The 22,138-nt window shown below is 51.1% G+C and overlaps 1 protein-coding gene and 1 long non-coding RNA gene across 14 annotated transcripts in view; one reads left to right on the forward strand and one right to left on the reverse strand.

Annotated features, from left to right (window-relative positions):
* Nucleotides 1-22,138, forward strand: part of Nfia (nuclear factor I A) — a 306,327-nt gene that overhangs the window by 239,793 nt on the left and 44,396 nt on the right. For all 13 annotated transcript variants that reach the window (XM_087212645.1, XM_021255657.2, XM_021255656.2 and 10 more), the window contains one exon: nucleotides 6,170-6,298. In XM_087212645.1, the coding sequence (XP_087068771.1) occupies nucleotides 6,170-6,298 (129 nt within the window). The remainder of the gene's footprint in view (nucleotides 1-6,169; nucleotides 6,299-22,138) is intronic.
* LOC110348457 (uncharacterized) lies at nucleotides 305-2,016 on the reverse strand. Its single transcript, XR_002393718.2, has 2 exons — nucleotides 1,738-2,016; nucleotides 305-1,259 (listed from the first exon to the last, which is right to left on the reverse strand). It is a non-coding gene; the product is annotated as an uncharacterized LOC110348457 (long non-coding RNA).

Genomic DNA, 22,138 nt, shown 5'->3' on the forward strand with positions numbered 1-22,138 from the left:
ACATTTGGAATGCATTAGAGAATCCGTGGTTTCTTTTCTCTTGAATAATCCATATACTTTTACTCCATATTCCTATTTTTTTTTAATTAAAGAAATCACTTGTTACCCAGCCTTTTAAATGAGTGACCTGAAATTCTTTATGATGTGGTAATTCTTTGGGGATCCCTGTAACTCATTTTAAATGGGTGCATATAGAATAAGAAAGATAAACCTAAGAAGCTTTATGAACTTTCATTTTATCCTCTCTATCATAAAAATGATTTTAAAACATTTTTATTCACTGAAAAAGGCTAAAAGTCAAAACTGTCAGAATGTTTCGCCTTTTTATTGTTGAGTGTGTTAATTATAATACATTACATGAGAGAGAGCCCTAATGGGTTTCATCAGTAGCCCACAGATCTAAGCAAAGTGCAGTATCTTCAGCAACCTCCCCTCAGCAACAGCGGGCATGCCTGCACCTGTGGGATGGACGTATGCCATCACTGCCTTCCTTACGCACCACTGTTGGGGAGAGCCAGTCACTAGGGGTAGCCGAAAGAGTTCCAGGAAGTCTTGCTCTTGTGCTGGAGGAGCTGCTGGAGTGTGGAAGAGATGCATCCGAGCATAAATCTGCCAGTCGCGAGTGACGTGCAGAATACAGTCCTGGTCCTCAGCTTTCATCCTGGGCTGGAGAAATGTCACTGCACTTAAGCTGGCACCATTGGTCTGACAGACATAACTGGACTGTATGTCCCCCTACTTAGACTGGAGGAGCAGAGAATCAGTGGGTGTTCAGGGCAGGAACCACGACAGGGCACGACCTCCTGACCTGCAGCACCTGCAGGCAGAAGAGCAGGAGTAGCAGCAGGGTCGTGGCAGCCTCGGTGTCCTGAATCCATCCAGAATGTTCCCCTCCCATAGTCATTTAAATGCTGAGGAGGAGCCGGAAGTTGAGCAGAGCCAAATCTGCAGAGTGATTCACAGGGAGCAGCTTGTTGAATGGACAAGAGGCATACTAGGAGTGCACAGTGCCTATCCGCTGCTTCACAGCTGGCCTTGGGCTGGAATCTTCTAAGTTCCTGTGATATGTATTGTGTAGAGGCTCTGTATTCAAATTACAGATGATACATTCAGCATATTCATTGAAATCCTAAGTGACTGCTTCTAAGACCATGGCAGCTTTGATACACAAGACAAATGATTCCTGGTGTACTTGAGAGTCACTTTCAGTGTGGTGCTTTCTTCTGCAGCTCCTACAACCTTCCTTTGATTTTTCTTTCCTTTGGAAAACCAAATGAGAAACTTCAACTATAAATATACTTTATAGACTTAAAGAGGACACTGTCTGTATAGTGCACCAGGGAACTCCATGAGGGAATGTGTTTTTTCAGAGCGTACCAGTGCTGGGACACTTGCCCCAAAACTTACACTAACCCCAACCCAAGGCTAACCCTAAACTTCATCATAACCCTAGCCCTAGCCCTAACCCTACCCCTAAATTTTTACCCCAACCCAACCCCAGCCCTAAGACTTCACACCCTGTGTGCAAGATACCTTCATAGTCAGCACTACAGAGTTCCTGGTCAAAGTGTTTGGCAAAGCTCATAATCTGGGGGCAGGGAACAGTTAAAATTAACTATTATCTGTTCCCCATTTCTTCTTTTTAATTTCTGTAACATCAGGCTGCAGCAAAAGATAACTAAAGAAACCTTGATTTCTCATGGGCAACCTGGAGAATTCTTTTGAGGGTTTAGATACCATTTAATCTGACGACGTTATTGAGGGTTCTTGGAAGAATCGGAGGGAACTAGAAGCTTTCAAGGTGGCCCTCTTTTTGCAGAGACCTGCGTGGTAGCCCCTTTTCTGAGAAGGCGTCCTCCCTTCTCTGAGTGTGCGTGGGCTGTGGAGGGCGTCTCAGGTGAAAACCACGGAGCCCCGGGCTCTGGAGCGGAGTCTCGGTGCGCGGGCACTGCCAGCCCTCCGAGTCGGGCGGTTGAGTCCTCGTGCTTTCTGCTGCTGCGAGACAGATCACCACGCCCTTACCGCGCCCGCGCTTACTGGAGCCCCTGCAGACCGGCAGGACCCGCGCCCTGCCTTCCGCGCTCTCCGACAGCGCCCGCCTTTCTCCGGGAGGTCGCCACCCTGGCAGCGCCGCCCTCGAGGCCCGGAGACCGCTGTCTTCCGCCTGTCTTCCGGGGGCTTACCTGCTGCGGCTGGGCCCGGGCGTCGTGGGCCTTTCCTGCCTGGGCCTCGGCTCCTGTCGTGGAGGTCGAGGCCGCGGAGCCAGCCGAGCCCAAGCCGTGCGGGCGTCCTGAGGTGCGGAGCGTGGCAGGCGTGTGCGGCTGCCTCGCTGGACCCCAGCCCGCCACGCCCCGAGATCATAGCGTTGGCCTCGCCTGCAGAACACAACTTGCGACAGCCCTAATGGCTGAGAAATTCGGGGTCGGGGTCTTAGAAAACCACCGACTGGCCACAGTGCTTTTTCCTTCGTGTCTTCTCCCCCTCCTCTCCCCTCCCCCCATCACAGTGCGTGGCCGAGCTCTACCGCACATGCGCAGAAGCCCCCCCCCGGGGGGGGGGTGCACCGCGACTTTTCAGGACAGTCAGGGCAGAGCACTTCCTTAGGCAAAACTGCACGCCAGACTTGTACCTCTCGTCCCATAAAACTGTTACTTGCTGCGGAACTTTGAAATATTTTGTTTCATCCAAAAGAGTAGTATTACTTTATAACCTCACTTAAAAAAAAAAAACTTACACTTCTAGAAAATACATTGAAATTAAAGTTGTGATTCATTAAGAGAAAGCCAGTCATTAAATAATACATTAACTGTGTAACAGTTGTGCCTACATAATTGTCAATAAGAACCTTTCACAGAAATTTTATTTTTAAAGTAATATACAGAAACCAAATTTTATTTCAAAACTAAAAGCAAAGATTCATAGCCTCTAGCTTTTGACGTAGAGCAGTTCGCTAGCATTTTGAAATTTCATCGGGCCAATTAAGTATACAAAGCGAATTAACCAAAACATACATTATGCATGTAGAGAAAATATTAAAGTATATAATAAGGAAATGTGCTCAATAGGAGTCTTTAAAAATTGAAAACACAAAGTAATTTTGAGATTCATGACAGCCCTAGGGTTCGTATGACTTGGCGGTGATAAATATAGAAGAGATTAGATATGGTTTTGGCTTGTTGTTCTTGCAGGCCAACAGACAGAGCTTCCTCCTCTTTAACTCCTTCAAGGAGGGTTGAGAGTTTGCTGGGTTTTAACTCATTTACCACCGTGATCATTCCTGATATTTGTTGTGCCTCAATTTTATGTACAACTCCCCTCTTAAAGGGTAAATAGTGGATTAAAATCACATTTGCTTTTCTCAGAATGGCAGGGACAGGGAAACATGAACATTTCAAAGAAATAACTCTTTCTTGAGTCCAGCCATTAGCTTTCTTCAGTAAGGTTAGATCAGATACAGAATTTCATCAATGATTTCATTGTTTGAAGGAAAAAGCATCTGTGATCTTCAAAGTTTTGACATTTTTCATTTTCCATTCTATTTCTGCCTCTTTCATAACACATAATTCAGGCATTTAACTGAATTTAAATTAATGGATTGGTTGGCAGCTAAAAAACTGGTTTGTGCAAGAGGTTTGAATAACTTGCGAGATTTCTCTACACTTTGAGCATTTCATTCTTTTAATTTTTGTTCTGAAATTTCTTTCCTGCTGTATTCACGCGATGATGCCTCAGTTTGGGCATTGGCAGTGATACTGTCCTGCCCCTCCGCGATCTCACCTGCCTGTCCGAGTGAAGTGTGACAGAGTTCGCTGTGACCTTCATTCACATCACAGGGCAATGCTACCAAGCCTCAGACCCAGAGTGCCCACTTAGAATGAAGTTGCGCACCACTCCACACAGTGCCCAAGTCTGACCATGCAAACATGTGCTTATCAGTGTGAAGTTTCTTTCTGCCTTGGGGTTGAAGCCCATGCTTTGCGTGTCCGCACTCTGACCGCCAAAGCCACAGTGTCACTGAGGTCTGCACCAGCAGTTATATACCTTTCTGTACCCTGGGTGCATTCCAGGCCTTCAGTAAAATCCTGCACATAGAGAGGAGAAAACAGACACAACCTGTGTCCTTGTGGGACTTCAAATGACCTCACACAGCAATCACAGTGTGGAGTGGCAGTGAGGAAACCTGAGATGAGAGAGATGATAAGGATGTATTTAGATACCGTCCACACAGACTCGGGCTCTGGTCAGCTCTCTGCTAGAAAGTGTTCGGCATGGTGCACGGTGCTCTCGTTAGCCAGTAACAGCCACTGACCAGCATCCTCACTTCATTATTTATTTTTCCGGCTCTCCCAAATAATCATCTGTCATGGGCAGAAAACAGTACAGACAGAATGTGGAGGAGGCGAACCTCGGTCTGTGCTGGAAGCTAGGAGGAGCCATTTCCACGCTTCCCACGGACTCCTTCCCATGTCACCAGTACCCGGGGCACCTGCAGAGGCGTCACACATACTAGCAGTGACACCTGGGGCTTCTTCTCAAGCCATTTCCTGGCCAGGAGATGCTGGGAAAGCCTTGAGCATAGAGTAACACATGCTTTTCTTGTATTTTCTTAACATAAAAATAACATGATTATCATAGGAAAGACATGTCAGCAAACAAAGGTCAGTGAAAGTCCCCCAGACCCCCCCACCCCCACAGAGTGCCACTGTTGTGAGCCGGGTTTCATCTCTGTTCTCTCTGCATGGAAGGGAACGCCCTTCTGCGGGGTCATGGTGCAGGCTGCGCCCCACCTGCAGCCACGTTTGTCCAGGCGCTGGAGCTGCTGTGAGTGCTTTGTGGTTATACTCAGAGCATGAGTGTTCCATCTCCGCGAGGCCCAGCCTGTCCCTCCTTGACAGGCGCCCTGGCATCGCCCACCCCGGTTATTGGCCATTTAGGGTTTTTTTACTTTTATCTTTTCTTTTTTTCTATTATAAATAGTTTATTGAATGAACAACAGAGTTGCCATTGTTGAGGGCATTTTTAGGTTAAAAGAGCTAAATTACTTAAGTTGTGGAGGAAGTGCTCCGGTGCTGAAGCAAGGTATCCGGCAGGACAAGCGGCTGCCAGGTCTTTCTGCTTGGCTCACCCGCTTCCTGGGGCCAGCGGTCACACATCTAGATGTGAGGACGAGCTGGAGAAACTGAGCCCCACGTTAGCTTTCAGGGACTGTAACCAAAGAAAAAGCTTTGCTCTGCTCACAGTCTCAGGGGCCTCGGTCCCTGGTCAGACTCATTGCTTTTATTAATTCATTTTTTAATTTTTATTTTTATTAGTAATGTGCGAGTACATAATGATCCCATTCTTCTTGGTGAACTGGCGCACGTCTGTAACACATCTTCATTCTTCTTCCATCCCCAACCCTTTCCCTTCCCTCCCTCTGTCTCCTGGCCCTTCCCTGTTGGAAAAGATCTGTCTCCCTGTTCCCCATTATCTATCTTTACTTTTGCTCTTTATTTATATTTTGAGTTTCGCATAAGAAAGAAACCATGTGGTACTTCAGCTTGTGTGTCCAACATTTCACTTAACGTTATGGTCTCCATCCACTGTCCGGCAAATGCCTCAAGCCTGTCCTTCTTTACTGCAGCCTAGCGCTCCCTTGGTATAAATACCACACTTTCTTTACCCAGTCACCTGTTGGGGGGCACTTGGCTCCCGCAGCATGGCTGTTCTGCTGCTACACGCGGGTGTGCGTGGACCCGTTTCTGTTGGGCAGTCTGGCACAGGGGCAGGTGTGTGTCGCAGAGCACAGCTGCTCCTCTCAGGGCTGAGAAGCAAGAGAGTAGGAGGAAGGGCAGCGTCCACTGCTGCCTTCCAGGGCCAGCACCCAGCGACCTGGGACCTCCTGCTGGCCCCATCCCTGCAGGCGTCACGGCCCCCAGAGCCCCAGAGGAGCGAACTCCATGGAGAGAGGGCCAGGGCCCCAAGCAGACGGTGGCGGGTGCGTCGGAATCAGGTCTGGGCCAGCCCGAGGACTCTGCCATCTGTGCCCTGACAGCAGAGCCCTCCACGCTCTGCTCCACTCCGCACTCACGGCCGCAGCCTTCTTCTGTGCTGCTCCAGTGTCCTGGGCTCACCCTGCAGGCTGCAGTGCCGTTGTCTGTGAACTCAAAGGCACTGTTCCTCCTTCCAGGGATGCCGTCTCCAACCACGCTGAAGAAGTCGGAGAAGTCGGGCTTCAGCAGCCCCTCGCCCTCGCAGACCTCCTCACTGGGCACAGCGTTCACGCAGCACCACCGGCCGGTCATCACGGGACCCCGAGGTGAGCCACTCCACTCATCCTGCAGGGCAGCGGGGCTCGGGCCAGCGAGGGCCATGACAGCCTTCTTTCCTCTCAAAGGCAAAGGGCCAGACGTGCTTGTTGCTTGTGGGATTAGCAAAGAGGTGGGTAGTAAGTGGACCTGCACCAGAGTCAGGTCCACCTCTGGGCGTGTGTGCGTGTGCGTGCATGTGTCCGTGTCCTGCATGGGTGCCTGTCACCTGTTTTCAGGTCAGGGCTGACCGCCTGTTCTGGGCGGTCAGTCACCTGTTTTCAGGTCAGTGCTGTTACTCGCTCTCTCCTTCCGTCCTCTTCCCGGGAAGCCCGATCTCAGTATGCGGTGTTTGTGTTGGGGCTGCTTCTCTCCATGCTGACGAGCAGCTCCATCCACTCCTTTTGAAGTGGGAGATGGTCGGTCTGGTTTCCATTGCCGTGTTTTCATTTTCATCTCGTGTGCTTCTGAGTGTATTATTAAAATGTGTCCCCAAGAAATACGATTTGTATTTCACATTAAAGACAAGACTTAAACCTCAAGAGAATGTCAGCAAATCACTTAATTTGATCTTACTGCAAGATGAAAATATTTACCAGTTTGTTTAAGCACCTCTTCCAGCAGGAGCAGGAATAACTACACGTTTACCTCTCCCATCCAGGCCAGCAAGGTGGAGTTGGGGGCTCTTGTCTGCTCTGACACACACCTGGAGGAATGGAGATTTCTGGCCTTAGCCTCAGTGTTATCCCATGGATCTGAACCCCTTCAGGTGTAATGTCTGTGCATCTCAGGAAAACACGGGATTGAGGGCCGCCTGGCGCTCTCTGGGAAAGAGCACACAGGAGAAATGTGCACTTCAACTCTGTGAGGCGACTCCTAGTCAGCAGTGATGGACGCTCACTTGCTTCCTCTTTAAACACCCGAGATCAATGATAGACCTTTCCCCAGACTCCTCAGAATTTTATTCACATGTGTAGTAAACAGAGATACTTACCGTGTGTGTGTGTGTGTGTGTGTGTGTGTGTGTGTGTGTGTGTGGTGTGTGTGTATAACCTTGAACACCCGCATCTAAACTGGATGAGATGGTCCTAGAATAGGCCTCTTTAAATGAAGTGGTATTATGACATTGTCCTCATCATTAACATTCCCTCAGCATCCAGATGATAGGGGGAACCAAAGATACGAAGCCCTTTTGCTCAGAATGTTTATGATCCTGGGAGATAAGGCATGGGTTACTTCTCAGGTTTTATGGTCAGGTCAGCATATTCAGAAGCTAAGTGAGCGTTACACACACAGCTTTCTACAGGAGCTCAGAGAAGGGGCTGTGGAGCTTCCTCCATTCATTCATCCCACAAGGATTTACTGAGTCACTCGATGACCCTGGGATAGGTTCCTGGGTTCCTGTCTGCATGGCACCTGCAGTTTAGGGCAGGAGGGACACCAAAGAAGACAGGCACTTAAAAGGTGACCAGGAATGGGCTAGCGCTGATCATTTGTATCAAATAAAGAGAGCAGAAACATAGATGATACTGAAATCGCCTTCTGTGAGTGAAGGGCGTTCCAAACACAGGGGAGACAGTTGTGTGGAGCAAAGAGCCTGGAGAGAGCCCACACAGCCTCAGGAGAGCGGGGTGAGCGGCCTCCTGCCTTCCGCCTGCCTTCTGGGTTCCTTCCCACTGTGGGAGGAACCTTTCTTCCAGCCCCACCTGCTTACACAGAAACTGCAAAACAAAAAAAGGCATTATTTTGGAGACTCCTTGAAGAGCATAAAGCGGTGGGCAGATGTTACTCAGCGAATGCTGAAAGTGCCCGAGAGGTGTCTTGGTGTAAACCTGCCCTGGAACTCACTGTGACCACCTGGCGCCACGGGGAGGTGGCCCTCTGCTACTACGGCTGCGCCGGTGTCCCGTCCCTGCTCACCCTCACAGCCCTGAGGAGGATGACAGAGAAGGATGCCTGGTGTGGACGAGGGATCCCAGAGCGTCTTGCCGTGCACCAGCTTCGGGATGGCTCCCACACCCTCCGATCTTCTGGGAAGGTCCGTGCAGGCCCCGCAGTCTGGGGAGGCCCTGGGTGTCACAGTGGCTCTGCGGCTGCATCCTGGGCGTCAAGTCACAGCGCCCAGACGGCGGAGGTCAGGAGTGCTTGCTGCGGGCACTGTGTCCCATTCATCCTCCCCTGTCCCTGTTGGCACGTCTCTCACTCCCACGACCCGTCTAGGTGAGGACTCAATGTTTCAGGAAGATCTGGCCAGGTCAGAGGAGGGGGAGTCCGTGCCAGGGAGCCCGTGTGGACCAAGCAGGACATGGTCCTGACGGACAGGTCAGCCTCTGACCGCTTCCTGTGCAGAGCTACAACTGGGACTGGGGATCGGGCTCCAGAAGCCTGGCGCCTTGAAGAAGAGAGAGTGAGCCCTTTGCCAGGGCCCAGGCACAAGGGTGATGCCCGGTCAGTTTGCTGCCCTCCTGCTGGGGCACAGGACGTGCCCACCTCTGGTCAGCATGGTGTGAGATGTCTGCCAGAGCCACTAGGATTGCTTGAGGCAGTGCTGAGACCAGAGAGCAGCCTGTGGGCTGTCCCCGTCCGTCCTCAGGGGACAAAGCCAGGTTACATCGCCAAATAAATGCAGACCCTATTTTTGACTGCAAATATGAGCTCAATTTGGACACATGATGGCTGCCACTTGCAAAGGAAACCTGTTCCTCGTGATGCAGGGCAAAGGCAGGGACACATGGAAGGAAGTGTCAGGGTGGGCTCTCTCAGAGCGCCAAGTCCTGAGCAGTGTGCACCACGGGGATTCACTCCTCACGACCCAGTGATGGGAGGTCCGTGATGGAGGTGCTGGCGGTCCGGCCAGCGGCCACTGCCCCCTGCAATCTCCTTCAGAAGTGCCAGATCTCATGCCTGAGGCTCCACCCTGTGACCTGGACCCCCCACAAAGGCACTACCCCGAGAGCATCGCCTTGGAGTTTAGGGTTCAGCACATGGATGTTGAGGGGCTCCAAACATGCAGTCTACACAGCAGCTATGAAGCACAAAGGCTAGGGCTCAGGTAAAAAGGGTTTGAATCCTGTGCCCACCACTGGTACGCAGTGTGTGACCGTTTCTGTACACAGAGAGCATAACCTCTGCCTCCAAAGATTGTATTTTGGAAGGAGTGTATGAAGTCACGTGTTTACAGCCACTTGTGCAGCGTCTGCAAAGAGACCCATGCACATGGGTTGAGCAAACCAATAATCCATTTTCGTCCAGGCGTGGAAGCCCCACACTGCCCGGCCGCCTTACCTGTCAGTGTTGTACACATCTAAAACGCTAAGACCAGAGGTTTTTCCGGCTTTGGAATATTTGCATCTACACAGGATCTTGGGGACAGGACCCAAATCTAAACACAAAACTCATTTATGTGTCTCATGCATGTCACCTGAAAATAATGTTATACCATATTTTATTGTACCTGCATTTTGACTGCAACCTGTCACATGAGGCCAGGGGTGGAATTTTCCACTTGTGTAATGTCAGTGCTCAAAAAGTTGAGCCTGTGGAGTCTTCTCAGACTTGGAATTCTCAGACAAGAGGTGCTCACCCAGTGATGCGTCTGACCGGAAGCTCTGTGCGCTGCACCCAGCCCGCCCATCCTGTAAGCGTGTGGTGCTGCCAGTTTGCTCTCCTACTTCATGTGCCACCCCAGAGTGAAACTCTGGGAGACCAGCGCCTCTCACACGTGTGTCTTTGTTCTGCCTCACCCAGCGGGTTTGATGGCCTGGATGCAGGAAAAGTAGTCTGACTGCATATAAAAGCTCTGCCCAGCACACATGCCCCAGTAGGTTCTCTCAGCTTCAGAAGAGAGAAGGTGATACACTGTGGCAGCTTAGGAAGTCCTCCGCCAGCAGTGTCCAAGATGCAGAGCGGGCCCTTCATCTGAAGGAACCGTGCAAGGTTAAGTAAAGCCTTGATACTAAAAGCTATGGTTTGCCTTAGTTTATGCTGTTCTGACCACTTCCCCATTTATTTGGAAAGGTGGAAGGCATGTGGCTTCTTAAATCTAATCCCCTTTCTGACAGTGACTTTCTTCGTGGCTTGGAGAAATCACTTAACCCCTCGGCCTCAGTTTGGCCGTCTGTACCATGGGAAAACACTTTGCTACCTGATTCTCTGTGTGGTTAGAATTAAGGAAAAGGGTTAAACTATGCTGGAATATCCTCGAGGTGGAGAAGCTATTAAATTTCAGCAAAAGCATTTGTACATCAGACATTATTTCATTTACCAGACACTATAAGCTGAAAGGCTGGGCCTTCAAGGACTTTTGTTAGTGTTACTTAAAACTGTAACCATCATGAAGTGTTTAATCACATCAGTTTATCTTATTCATGATAAATGGGAAAAGTCTGTTCTTTCTTTTTGGTACAGGAGTTCGAACTCAGGACTTCACACTTACCAGGCAGGTGCGGTGCCACTGAGCTAAACCCAACCCGAGTCTCTTCTTTTCTTTGTCTTTTCAAGAGTTGTAAGTTTGCTCGATGATCTAAAGGGTCTTTTTCTGAGAATTATCTGGAGTAATCATCAGTGGTCAGTTTCTTGAAATTTATTTTTCTGCCTAAAGTCTTTCTTTTCAAAAAACAAGACGATGAATGGTACTTACTGTATTTAAAAACTTCATACTAAGTCAAGTAACTCTGTGCTTTAGAGATTTGGAAAAAAGGAGATGCCCACATCCTAAAAACTGGGAGTCAGAAGTGAAGGTACTGGTAGGGACTGCTCTCAGAACCTTCTAGACCAGTGGTGCCAAACCCGCAGGTCCTGCAGCGACTGCTTATCGTGGAAAGCTGTAAAAGGTTCGCCATCACTGTTCTGGTCCAATGTGTTCCTTATGTCTGCTAAGAATGTGTTTGGCTGCAGTGAGAGGAAAGTCTGATTAAACAGTGACTCGGGAACTGAGGAGTTGTATTTTTCTTGTGTAAAAATAAGTGTGTGAGTCAAGGCCGTTGTGGAAGCAGCAGGATGCCAGCACATGTGAAGCCAATTCTGCCAGCTGGGCAGTGATTTCCATGTGACTTGACCCCCAAAGGGGCCTGTGCGGGGTGCTGAGTATGGGTGGGGAGGAGATTAGGCCCTGGGTCCCCCTGAGGATGACCGTGCTGTCTCATGGCAGGCTCAGCCCAGGGAGTGTCGGCGTGAAGCCCTCTGGCTTCCTTCCCCGTGGGGACCTCCCCATCAGCACAAGGCCAAGCTGTGACCCAGCCAAGGGGATGCTGTGGCCAAAATGCCAGCATCATCTGTCCAGACCCTGCGGCCACCAGAGTGTGGAGCCAGACCGACGTCTCTGTTTTATAAAGTACCCGGCCTCAGGCATTTCCTTACAGTGGCACAACACGGACTGAGCCACGTTTCCGTGGATTGTGTGTCACAGTGTAGCGCTTGTACTCCATGCAGGTGGGGAAAGAGTGACAGGGAGAATGTGCCTCCAGCTCATCCTGTCACCTGTGAAGGTGCAAGTGCAGCGTGGTCAGAAAAAAGCCAGCCGATCTCCCCTAGCTGCAAGGGAAGCAGGAAGTGTAGCTTCTGCATTCTGAGCTGAGCATAAAATTGGCTCTGTGTAGCATGAGTACACGGCTGGAGCGGAAGTGTAGGGCTCGCAGTTCCCATAGCTCCGTGGTGCTGAAGGTGAGGACTCGGGCAGTCCAAGACAACACCAGCAGCCACGTCTCCTGCTCAGTGCTTTTTCTCCCTTTCAGTGGTTCCTACCCTCTTGCCATCCATCTGGAGAAATAAACCACATTTATGTAAGCAATTAGTTTTCACACTTTTTATTAGTCAAAGACATAATATGTTCATTTAGATCTTTTGATAACCATGACTAGTCTGTGTTAGCTCACTAAGCTTTTTACAGCAGCCATAAACAAATCACTTAGCTTTTTTTTATTAGCCTGTGGTTCCTTTCACCGGCAAATGCAGGGTTTCTGTGAAGAGCAGCTCCCTTTGAAACAGCTTTTGAGCTTGACTTTTTCCAGTATTGAGATCAGCTTGCAGCCCCACTACCATCCACAGTGCTCTGCAGCACACACAGAGGAGCAGAGAGCAGAGAGCAGAGGAGAGGAGGGTGGCCTCCGCGTTCGTCTCCCCTCACCTGGGGGAGAGGACAGGAAACAGCAGTTGCACCCCAGGTGAGGCAGCCCTGATCTGAAATCCAAAACGGACACTCCGGGTCAGGTTGGCACTCAGTCTTTGGAGCGTTTGGGGCTTTGGATTTTCAGATTAGGGAGGGTCTGCTGGTACAGTCTATGCAAGCATTTCAAGATGTGTAAAAGATCCAAAATTATAAGCACTTCTGATTCTAGGCATTTCAGAAAAATGGAGACTTCTTCTGCCCTGTGCTAGGAGAAGCCTGGGCACCATAGGGGACACAGGGACAAGGAGGTCGTTCGACGAGAGAGTCCAAGCAGACGCAGGCAGCCCCTTCTCCAGCAGCCGGCAGCAGCAGGCCAGGCAGCTCAGCCATAGCTAAGCACCTGGAAACGCGGACGCGAGATTAAACTCCCACTTGTTTCTGAGTCAGAAAATGCATATCTCATGTGGAAGGAGTTGAGAAATAAAATTGTCCTGATTCTGAAAACACCCAGCAGATATACTGAAACAAGAGGGATCAAGCTAGGTTTGCCGTGGGGCTTTGTGCTCTGCAGTTCCTGGCTGGAGAGACAGCCGGCATCTGCACGCTGACCCTCTGTGCCCTTCCTCGACCCTCCTGGCTCTAGAGGGAGTGCGTGCGCCACGCTCCCACCTGGAAAGTGGGCGGGCCTGAAGTTAACTTCGTCTCCCATTGGGTGGAGAAAAATACTCAGGGGAGAATCGCTAGCATTAAAACCCTTTCCAGGAAGTTGTCACTGGAGCAGTGAGGGGAGTGTGGGCTCATGGCACACGAGTGCAGGGTACAGGAAGGAGAAGTGAAACACCACTTTGCGGGCACAGTGGCCGGGTGTCAGGACCAGCGGGTAGGCACTGCGGATCAGCTCAGTCCCTGGGCCTCGCGCTGCACAGGAGAGCACTCGGTAAGCAAATGTCCACTAAAGGAACGTGCAGATCCGATGGAAACAGCAGGCTGGGAGTCTCGGCACCCTTCCCGTCCATCCCCTGTGTCATGATGAAAATGACACTGAAGCCCCCACGGTGGGGCTGGCAGCCCTGGGGCGGGCCTCACACGTGTAAGTGATCCATACTTGTTTATGTGGTTTTAATAAGAGCTGCCTCAGTGACAGGTATGGAGAGAAATGACTTGGGGTTACTTGGACCCTGTTTTAGAGGCTCCAGAGGTGTCGCCGCGAGGTTCTGTCCAGGGCGGGAGCCCGCAGGAGGACCTCGCCTGGCACAGCTCCTTGGCCTTCGCTCCGGCCGGGCCCTTGCCTGGATGCAGACCCCACACAGCGGGTTTGCAGCTTGTCCTTGTCCGCTCGACAGCGTCTTACTGCTGAGGAAAGCTTTTAACTTAATTGTAGAACGTGCTGGGGCTCAGCTGGGTCTAATCTGTCTCTCCTGGTTTATGCATTTGAATCATCTCAGGAAAATGGGAAGCAATTAAGCACCTGTTGCTCACCAGGCACTGGAATAACCTGCCAGCAGACGGCGGAAGGTGTCTGTCTGCTCCTGCAATGTGTCATTTGAGGAGACAGCCTGAGGGTGTCTCCTCAGGGCCAGGAACTGGGGCACGGGCTGGCTTCACTGGCAGCAACATGCCCAGGACTGGGATTGGAGGGAACTGGACGGTGAAGAGGAAATGCAGTGTTTTAGCAAAGGCTCTTCAATCCCAGCTCAGGAAATTATTAAATTCATTAGCCAGACACTTAACCCCCAGCTATTACTGCCCAGACAAAGGAGAGAACAGTGCGAGCAAATGTTTTAAAACTACAACTAAACAAAAGTCAGGAAGCGTGTAATTAAAACTGTACCTTCATTGTATTGTAAGGGCCTTCCCTGTGACATGGAAAATATTTAAAGGAGAAGGCTGCCGAGCTCGTTGGTCTGCAGGCCCTGCCCCAGAGCGCCATCCTGAATTGCCTGGGGCCACCCACCAAGCCTCCACGAGGGCCACACTGCCCAGCCTGGTTCTGTGCAGCCACTCAGTAATTACCAGATAAATGCATAACTGAGAGTCTCTTCCACTAATAACTGGTAGCCGAGTAGGTGCGTGGGACAACCCGCCGTCCACAGCACTCTCGAGGAGAGCTCCTCTGCATGGGCTCTGGTTACCGTCTTGTCCCTCGGGCAGACAGGGTGATGGGAGCGGGGCTGGGCCATCCCCACAGAGCAAGCTGCTTCCCGAAGATGGAACCCTTCCCTGTCTCTCCCTCTCTGGGTCACACACAGCCACAGACCACACACGTGCACGCACTCACACCTGCTGCTTTAAATGTCAAGCTCACTGTAAGCGCCGAATGGTGTTTTCACCCTCCCTGTTGACAGTCATGAGTTGTGTTAAGCTTGGCGAGTGCCAGCCCCGTGGAGCTGCAGCCTGGATGTGTTTTGGGGGTGCTTCATGTCACCCCTGGGGAGGGCCAGGTGCTGGCCTGGCCTTGGAGAGGCGCCCTTCCAGCCGTGTCAGCCGTGTCCTCTGTGCAGTGCAAACTGCTGTCTCATCACCACTTCAGCGTTCACCTGGCCATGTTTGCGGTTTCTTCATATCAGATATCAGACCCCCCACAAAACCCATTCGGGGAACATTCGAGTCTGCAGATCCCCACGACACGGGCCTAGCCTCAAAACATTCTGAAAGGAAGTGAGCTATTTGTCATCTGAAAACTCCTTTAAATGGAGTGGGAGAGTGTGTTCATGGCAGCAGAGGCAGCCGTGTAGACTGCAAGTCCTGCTGCTTGCGGTCCATGCAAGGCATTTGTCCGCCAGCCTGTTTCCCCCTTGCCTGACATGGAGCATGTTCCTGGGAGGAGAAAGCGAGCTGATCCATGCAGTTGAGGGCTTGGTGTGCAGGAAATACCACCACAGTGGACCCTCAGTTACGACCGGCCTGACGTAGGAACAGCTTGGGTTAATGAGGTTAATGGAACATTCATCTGCCTCTTGCTATCTGTAGCTCATACCCAGGGAAACACCCAGGTCTCAGCTGTACTGACCTAGTTACAAGCAGGCCTCGGGACCCGATGGAGTTCGTAAGTCAAGGGTCTGCTGTGTGTCCATTTTCTCCCCCGAGCCTGGCCCAGGTAGCGGCCGGTGTCCTTGTGCTCGGCCCTCTGGCCTGCTCCCTCCTCCGTTCTCCATCCCCCTCTCTGGTGCCTTCGCTGACAGAGGGGCAGAGCGCAGCTTGCCATGGCCAGACCGCAGTCTGGGGCTTCGGAGTTGACTCAGGAAGTACAGGGTGAGCATCCTCTGCCCCTGTGCTGGACCAGGCACGCGCTAGACAGGGCGTCCACCTCACAGCGAAGCACGGAGACATACCGCCACTCCCGTGCAGGTTCGGGGCAGGGGTGAGGCCGGGCAGCCTAGCACAGGCACGCAAAGATTTCCAGGGATCTGAACGTGGCTGTGTCAGGACCCGTGGGGCCCTCCTGTGGACACACAAGGTGTGCTTAGGATGCTGTGACCCCCCGGGGTACCCGAGATCTTCCCCAATCCCCACGTTCCCGAGTCCAGTAAGATGAGAGTCAGCTTGTCGGACACTGGCTAATGAGATTCGCACACAAGGACTCTCAAGTGAGACAACCAGTTGCTTGACCCAGCAGAGAAGAATGGATGGGTTTGGGGCTGAAGAGTCTGTGGCTCCCGGTGGCGGTGCACCCTGTCCCCTCTGGGTGGGCTCGCTCTCCGAGGACTGGGGAGAAGATGGTGTCCGGGCTTTGCTCCAGCCAGCTTTGCTATCCCAAGGGGAGGGAAGGGATGGCCCAGTGAAGGGTGCACCCCAGGGTATTCAGGGCTGACTGGCCTCGCTGGCTCACGTTTTAAACAATGCTATGTTTAAAGGGCCGTGAGGGTTGCATGCCCACCACAGACCTGAGGCCAGGGCTGCAGTGTCCACCCTAACAGCCTGGCACCGAGGGAGGAAGAGCTCCCCGGGGAGCATGAAACCTCGCTGTCCAGAAGGGTGAAGGCGTGCTGGGCGGGCAGAGCTCACAGCTGTCCCCCAAGGGGGCGGGGACCACTGGCTCCCACCACCGACCTGTGAGGGAAAAAGGACACTCCCAGTTCCTGGCATTGCCGCTTTGCCCTGCGTGAATCTGATTGCCTTTCCTGTGTCTTCATTTATTCCTGGAACAACCCAGAGACACTAAGTCAGAGTCCACGTGCTGCTCAGCACACAGTAGGTTCTCAACACACTTCTGGTTGAAGAGGGCCCGCTGTCCACTACCTCCAACCCTCAGAGGGGCTTCTACCTGGTGCTCGTAGCCCCGATGTACAGCTGAGGCAGTGCAGGTCAGGAAGGGTTGAGCAGCTCTGTCCCCGTTAGCACAGGGAGTGAGTGATTTCAAATCCAGAGTAGTTGCCCTGCAGAAGACACACAAGATTCGTCCTTTGCATTCTGCAGTAGAGGAAAAGAGGAGCAGAGAGCTCTTTGCTGCCCAGGCCAGCATGAAAACCCAGCCCTCTGTCCCCGCTGGACCAGGTTCCTCATGCTCCTCCCTGGGGCAAAATCTACCCAGAGTAGAAGAAATCCCCAGTGCAGTGAGGTGGATTCCTAAAGGCCCCTCACATTCGGGAGGAGGCTTTGACATTGGTCTTGTCACACCCCTCAGACACGGGGGTCTAAATTCAGTGTAGACCCGAAGATTCGGTGGAGGAAATGCTGCCCAGCGCATGCCTTCTGTTGGTTATGGGGCTTTGTTTACTGTTCTTTGCCTTTTCTTCTTAAGACCTGCAAACAGCACAGGTGTATCCCAGTCACTGTCCGGGAGGCAGCAGCATCTGACTGGGCCTTGTTTCTGATGTCCCCTCGAGCACTGCAGGTGCTGAGCCAGGCCCTCCTGCCAGGTCACTAGGGGGTCCCCTGTCCTGTTAGCTTCTGTACCCACCCAGTCTATGCTGGTTTGCTTTTTCCCTCGAGTAGACCTGTTTTTCGTCCCCACCTCCCTCCTCCCCTGACCTGTAGCATCACCTGCCAGTCTGTAGGAGCTCAGTTTCCTTCATGGACCTGGAGTCCTGTCCACTGCGCCCACTTGGTGTTTGTGGTGACCACAACTGGGGGTGGCATTGGAACTCATGGTGGCTCAGCAGTGAGTTTGTGAGTGTGACCAGTTCCGAGGGTTCCTGTTTGGACCACAGCTGAGGTTGTGTCTCATGAGCCCTGGACTTGCACACTTGGGAGTTGTTAAGACTAAAACACTACAGCCCCCAAAGCCAAAGCACCCTAAAGGCCTAGTCAGATATGCCCATTACTCAATATCTTGGGACCATTTTAAGGCGAGTTCTTTGACATGCACTTACTTCCTGTTTCCTGTCTCTTGGATTATAATGTTCTTACTGTGGATCCATGGAAATCTGTAAATGTAACCCCAGACTGAATTCCCCATGCCCAACAGACCTTAAAACTAGGTGAGCCTCAGCGATAGTTTCATCCAAACTCTATTCTGAGATGAGAAAAGCAGAGGGGAATTTGCCCACATTTATCACTCAGATTGTAGCAGAAACTAAACTCAAACGTAGGTTCTTCTAAAGCACCTGGAACTCGGTCTCCAAGCAGAAGACCTAGTAATTCAAATGGGACAGAGCATTCCCGCCATCTGCCCTAAGTCACCTTGTCTGGTAACAGTGACATGAGATGCAATGGCTTGTGAAGCACAAGACAGCGTCATCTGATTCTCTTGGTTGACATTTCCCAGTTCTTCCACATGCCATCTCAGTGCTGTTAAAGATTAGGGCTTCTTGTTTTGGAAAGCCTTAGCTTGCCCGAGTCAAGGCTTCGTTCTTTAGAATAGCCTCCCCCTCCCAAAGGCTTGAAAACCATTGCCAACTCCTCTTTCCTCGTGTTTCTGTTAAAATAAATACTGTAACTCCAAACTTCTCGGCTTTCATAAATGGCAGGCTGATTCATGCATGATTTATAAATCATAGCTATGGACCATTAAGCTAGACTTGTCAGCTTTAGGTCAGCTGTAATGGCTTTCTATCGTGTGGTTTTGAATTTCTGAAGAAGTGGAGTACACAGGAGTTGGCAATCCAAACAGTCCGGGTTCCATTTGCCCTTCTAGAAGGCTGATTTTTTCAAGTAGGATTTTTTTTCTTCCCAAAGTCTCCTGAAGTTGTGCCCATTTGAAAGTCTGGACTTTGGGATGGAGAATCAGGAGTCCTTCCTGCCACCCTCTCCTGGGGAAATGTCTGCTCTTGTTGAAAGACACCTCGCTGCTGCTGCTGCTGCTGCTGCTGCTGCTGCTGCTGCTGCTGCTGCTGCTGCTGTCGCTGTCGCTGCTGTCGCTGCTGCTGCAGACCGAGGACGGCTCCTCCCGTGAAGGTGCTCATGGAAACCGAGGACTCAGCGTGGATGAATGCAGACTGACGCCCCTCGGACGCGAGGCCCTCTTGGGAAGGAGCCGGGGTGTGGCGCTGTCTGAGCGCCCCTGCACCTGGAGGGTCCATGTTACTGTTCGAGTTGCCTCGTGACAGCTTTCTGCAGCACCTCCCATAGAAGAGCGACTGGGATTTAGAGTCTGGTGCCAGAAAGCAAAGCTAACGTGAAAAGAATCCCAATCCTGTGTCTAGTCCGTGGGAATCTGCAACGGTTCACAGGCAAGGAATAAAGCAATTAGGCAACGTCAGGCATACAGAGAACACATTTCCCCTGTGACATTTTGGTTTGGGGGAAAAATGTGGGAGAGTCCATAGAATTCTTGGGGGTTGAGCTTGGGGAAAACGGCTGAAAATGGTAAGAGATTGGTTTCTTCCACTTTTTGTTTCCTAAAACTTAAAAGCACAAAAATACAGGCCTTCAAGCCTGTCAGGTCACCACCTTGGCTGCCACCTTTTGTGTGCACCTCTGTGGCTCACTCTGGCACTGCGCGGCCTCCACTGAGATGCGGCAAGACAGTCAAGTCTCTGCCAGATCACACACAGCACTGCAGGAATGACCCGGGCCTTCTCCCCAGGCTCCAGGGGCTGCTTCCGGAAGGAGGAGGACGCAATTGCAGACAGACAGACAGACAGACAGATGAGTGTGTGTGTATATATATATTCATATTCAGTTGGGTTGAACATTTAGCTTTTTCCCCATCTTAAAGAATTGGAGGGGTGTGCGGAAACAAGTAAACCAGCCTCTATGGCCTGCGCTCTCTCACTGTGTAGTTTAAGTACTCAGTAATACGTGTGTTTCAGGACAAGTAACCGAGCCTGACGCCTTCTGGGAAGTTTTGGTTCTCCATGGTTTCACTGTGGCTGCTCCATTCAGGAAGAGTACGCAGTGCTGTTCTAGCCAGAGAAACCCGATCACATTTCCTTCTTTCCTGTGTTTTTTGGACTCCTCACAGAATGCCCAAGCAGTTGCTGTAAACCAGTTTAGCTGCTAGTTAAAGGTTAAACTAGTTGTGAGAGCCACCCAGGGTGAGTGTGTCTGTCGCTGTCTGCTACTGGCCCTGGTTCTCAGAACCCTAGAAGCAGCCAATTTTGTAGTCTTTCAGTACACAAAATTGCATTAACATCAACACAGATACAGATGGATGCACTGCAATAAACCGAAACCACTTGAGAAAAGCCTTTATTGACTCTCAAGTAAATAATGCACACTTTAAAGGATCTAAATATGCATTTACATAATGTGCTATAATTTTTTATTATGTAAACTACTCTCACACACACATCCATAGGAGATGTTTCTCTGCATCTGACATTTGGACCCGTACCACCCTTTGTGCATTCATCAGCACCGTGCCGGGTTCACAGTGGTAGTTTCTCTCTGCAGGGCCTGTGTGGCCATCTCAAAACACATTTCATGAATTCACTGTCTGATCTGACCCAGTGACTTTCTAAAATTATATGAAACCACAGTAAGGAGAGGAAAGGAATAGAGAGGAAAGAAGAAAAAGTGAGGCATCGATGAACACAGCTCTGAGCATCGGTGAGAAGACGTCGGTGGAATGGGAACACGACTTTCTCTAGAGAGACGGCAGATATTTCACCTGTTTTCTGTTGGAGGAACGAAAGCCGAGGACCCCGGGTGATCTGCACCCAGCTTCTCGTGAGCTGATGGCTGAAGCAGAAAGCTCCCAGCTCGCATACCTCGGCGATGGATGGACTGACCGGAAGCCACACGCTGGGCAGCTTCCTGGCACTCATTGAGGGTGAATGGACCCTAATAAGTCAGTAGTTATAGCACCATGTGGCCTAGGTTTTATGTTAAACTTTGTGCCATAAGGAAAAGGTGAATAAATTGTTTTAGTGAAATATAAGGAAATATAAGTCCAAATTTAAGTTGCTGATGATTTTCTTTACATTTTTAACAGCCACAAATGAAGGCAAAGATATTTATTAACAATTAATAGAGAGGGCCGGGGATTTAGTTCAGTGGTTCTGCCGCCTGCCTCGCCAGCACAAAGTCCTGAGTTCAATCCCCGGTACAAAAAAAAAAAAAAAAAAGAAAAAAACAATTAATGGAGAGATTCCATGGTTCTGTCAAATGATTTCCTCTGTCACATTTTTTGAACTTTCACTGGCCTGGCCTTCACTGAAGGGAATTTCTCCCTTGGGCTAAGCTCCTTGCTGGCTACCAGGATGTGTTAATCTAAGAGACAAGTCTCTTCCGGCTGAGCACCTGAGGTGGCGCCACTCTGCCTCTTTATCATCAAAACCAGCCTCTTGGGGTGTGTGCGTGCGTGTTATTGGGGATTGAATTTACTGTGAGCCAGGGTCTTGCTAAGTCACTCAGTTGCCAGGCTGGGCTCAACCTTGCGATCCTCCTGTCTCAGCCTCTGGAGTACTAGGATTACAGGCATCACCACAGGCCCACTTCTCAGGGACCGTTGACTGTGGAGTTGCCATGTTTGTGTTTGACGTGCCGCAGAAGTTGGCTGCGTGGTCTCGCTGGGCTCTGTCCACCCAGCCTAGTTTGGGAGACACCACCTTCCACCACTACCTAGAGATTATGCAGTCGGACACAGGGCTTGAGGTCAGAGCTTCTTGCCTCCAACAAGGATAACTTCACTGCAGTGCATGAAAAATCCTTTGGTTCTTTTAAGTCAGAAGCACAGTTTCCAAGGTTAAGGGCTGATCAGAGCCTTGAGCTCTTTGGCTTCTGTGTTTGAACTCAGAGACCATGGGAGGAAGGCCCCACTTCTCCTGTGGCTGCCTCGTTACCAGGTGGAGAAGTGGAGTTTGTTCTTATCAAGTTGTATGGTGGTTTTTCTTTTCTGGATTGCTCACTTACTTGGTTTATTTGCACAATCAACTGCTTGTGAGAGCTGGACTTGGTTCTGAGGACACAGGAGCAGCCAAGGATGTGGACAGAAAAGCGTCTGCTGGGATGGGCATGCCTGGGAGAAGAGGAAGTTGGAGAGGGCAGCGTGGCGGAGATTCTGGCTCAGCTGGGTTGTGCTCAGAATGTCCTCGGCTGTGTGGCGAGGGTGAGATGTCACTGCCCCTGCTCCGCTGTGCCATTTCTGCCACACCACCTGCAAGGCAGGGGCTGGACTCGGGCTCCTCTCCGAAGCGCTGTTCCCAGTCTTTACAGCCTCCCCTTGCTGCCGTGGGCCATGCAGCCCCAGCCATTCTCACCCTTCCTTGGTCCCAGCGGGGAACCAGGAGCTGCAGCCCCCAGCAGCCCTGTGTCCAGCCTGGCCACGCCCAGGGGTGGCTTCTTCAGCGTGAGTCCCTCTTCGTATTAGAGAAGTCTTTCTCGCCAAACACATGTGTGTCCTGTGTTTCTCTTTGCAGAG

The sequence above is a fragment of the Heterocephalus glaber genome, unplaced genomic scaffold (genome assembly GCF_053883595.1).
Source record: "Heterocephalus glaber isolate CG9 unplaced genomic scaffold, H.glaber_assembly_v1.0 deba00001442, whole genome shotgun sequence".
NCBI classification, from domain to species: Eukaryota; Metazoa; Chordata; class Mammalia; order Rodentia; family Bathyergidae; genus Heterocephalus; species Heterocephalus glaber.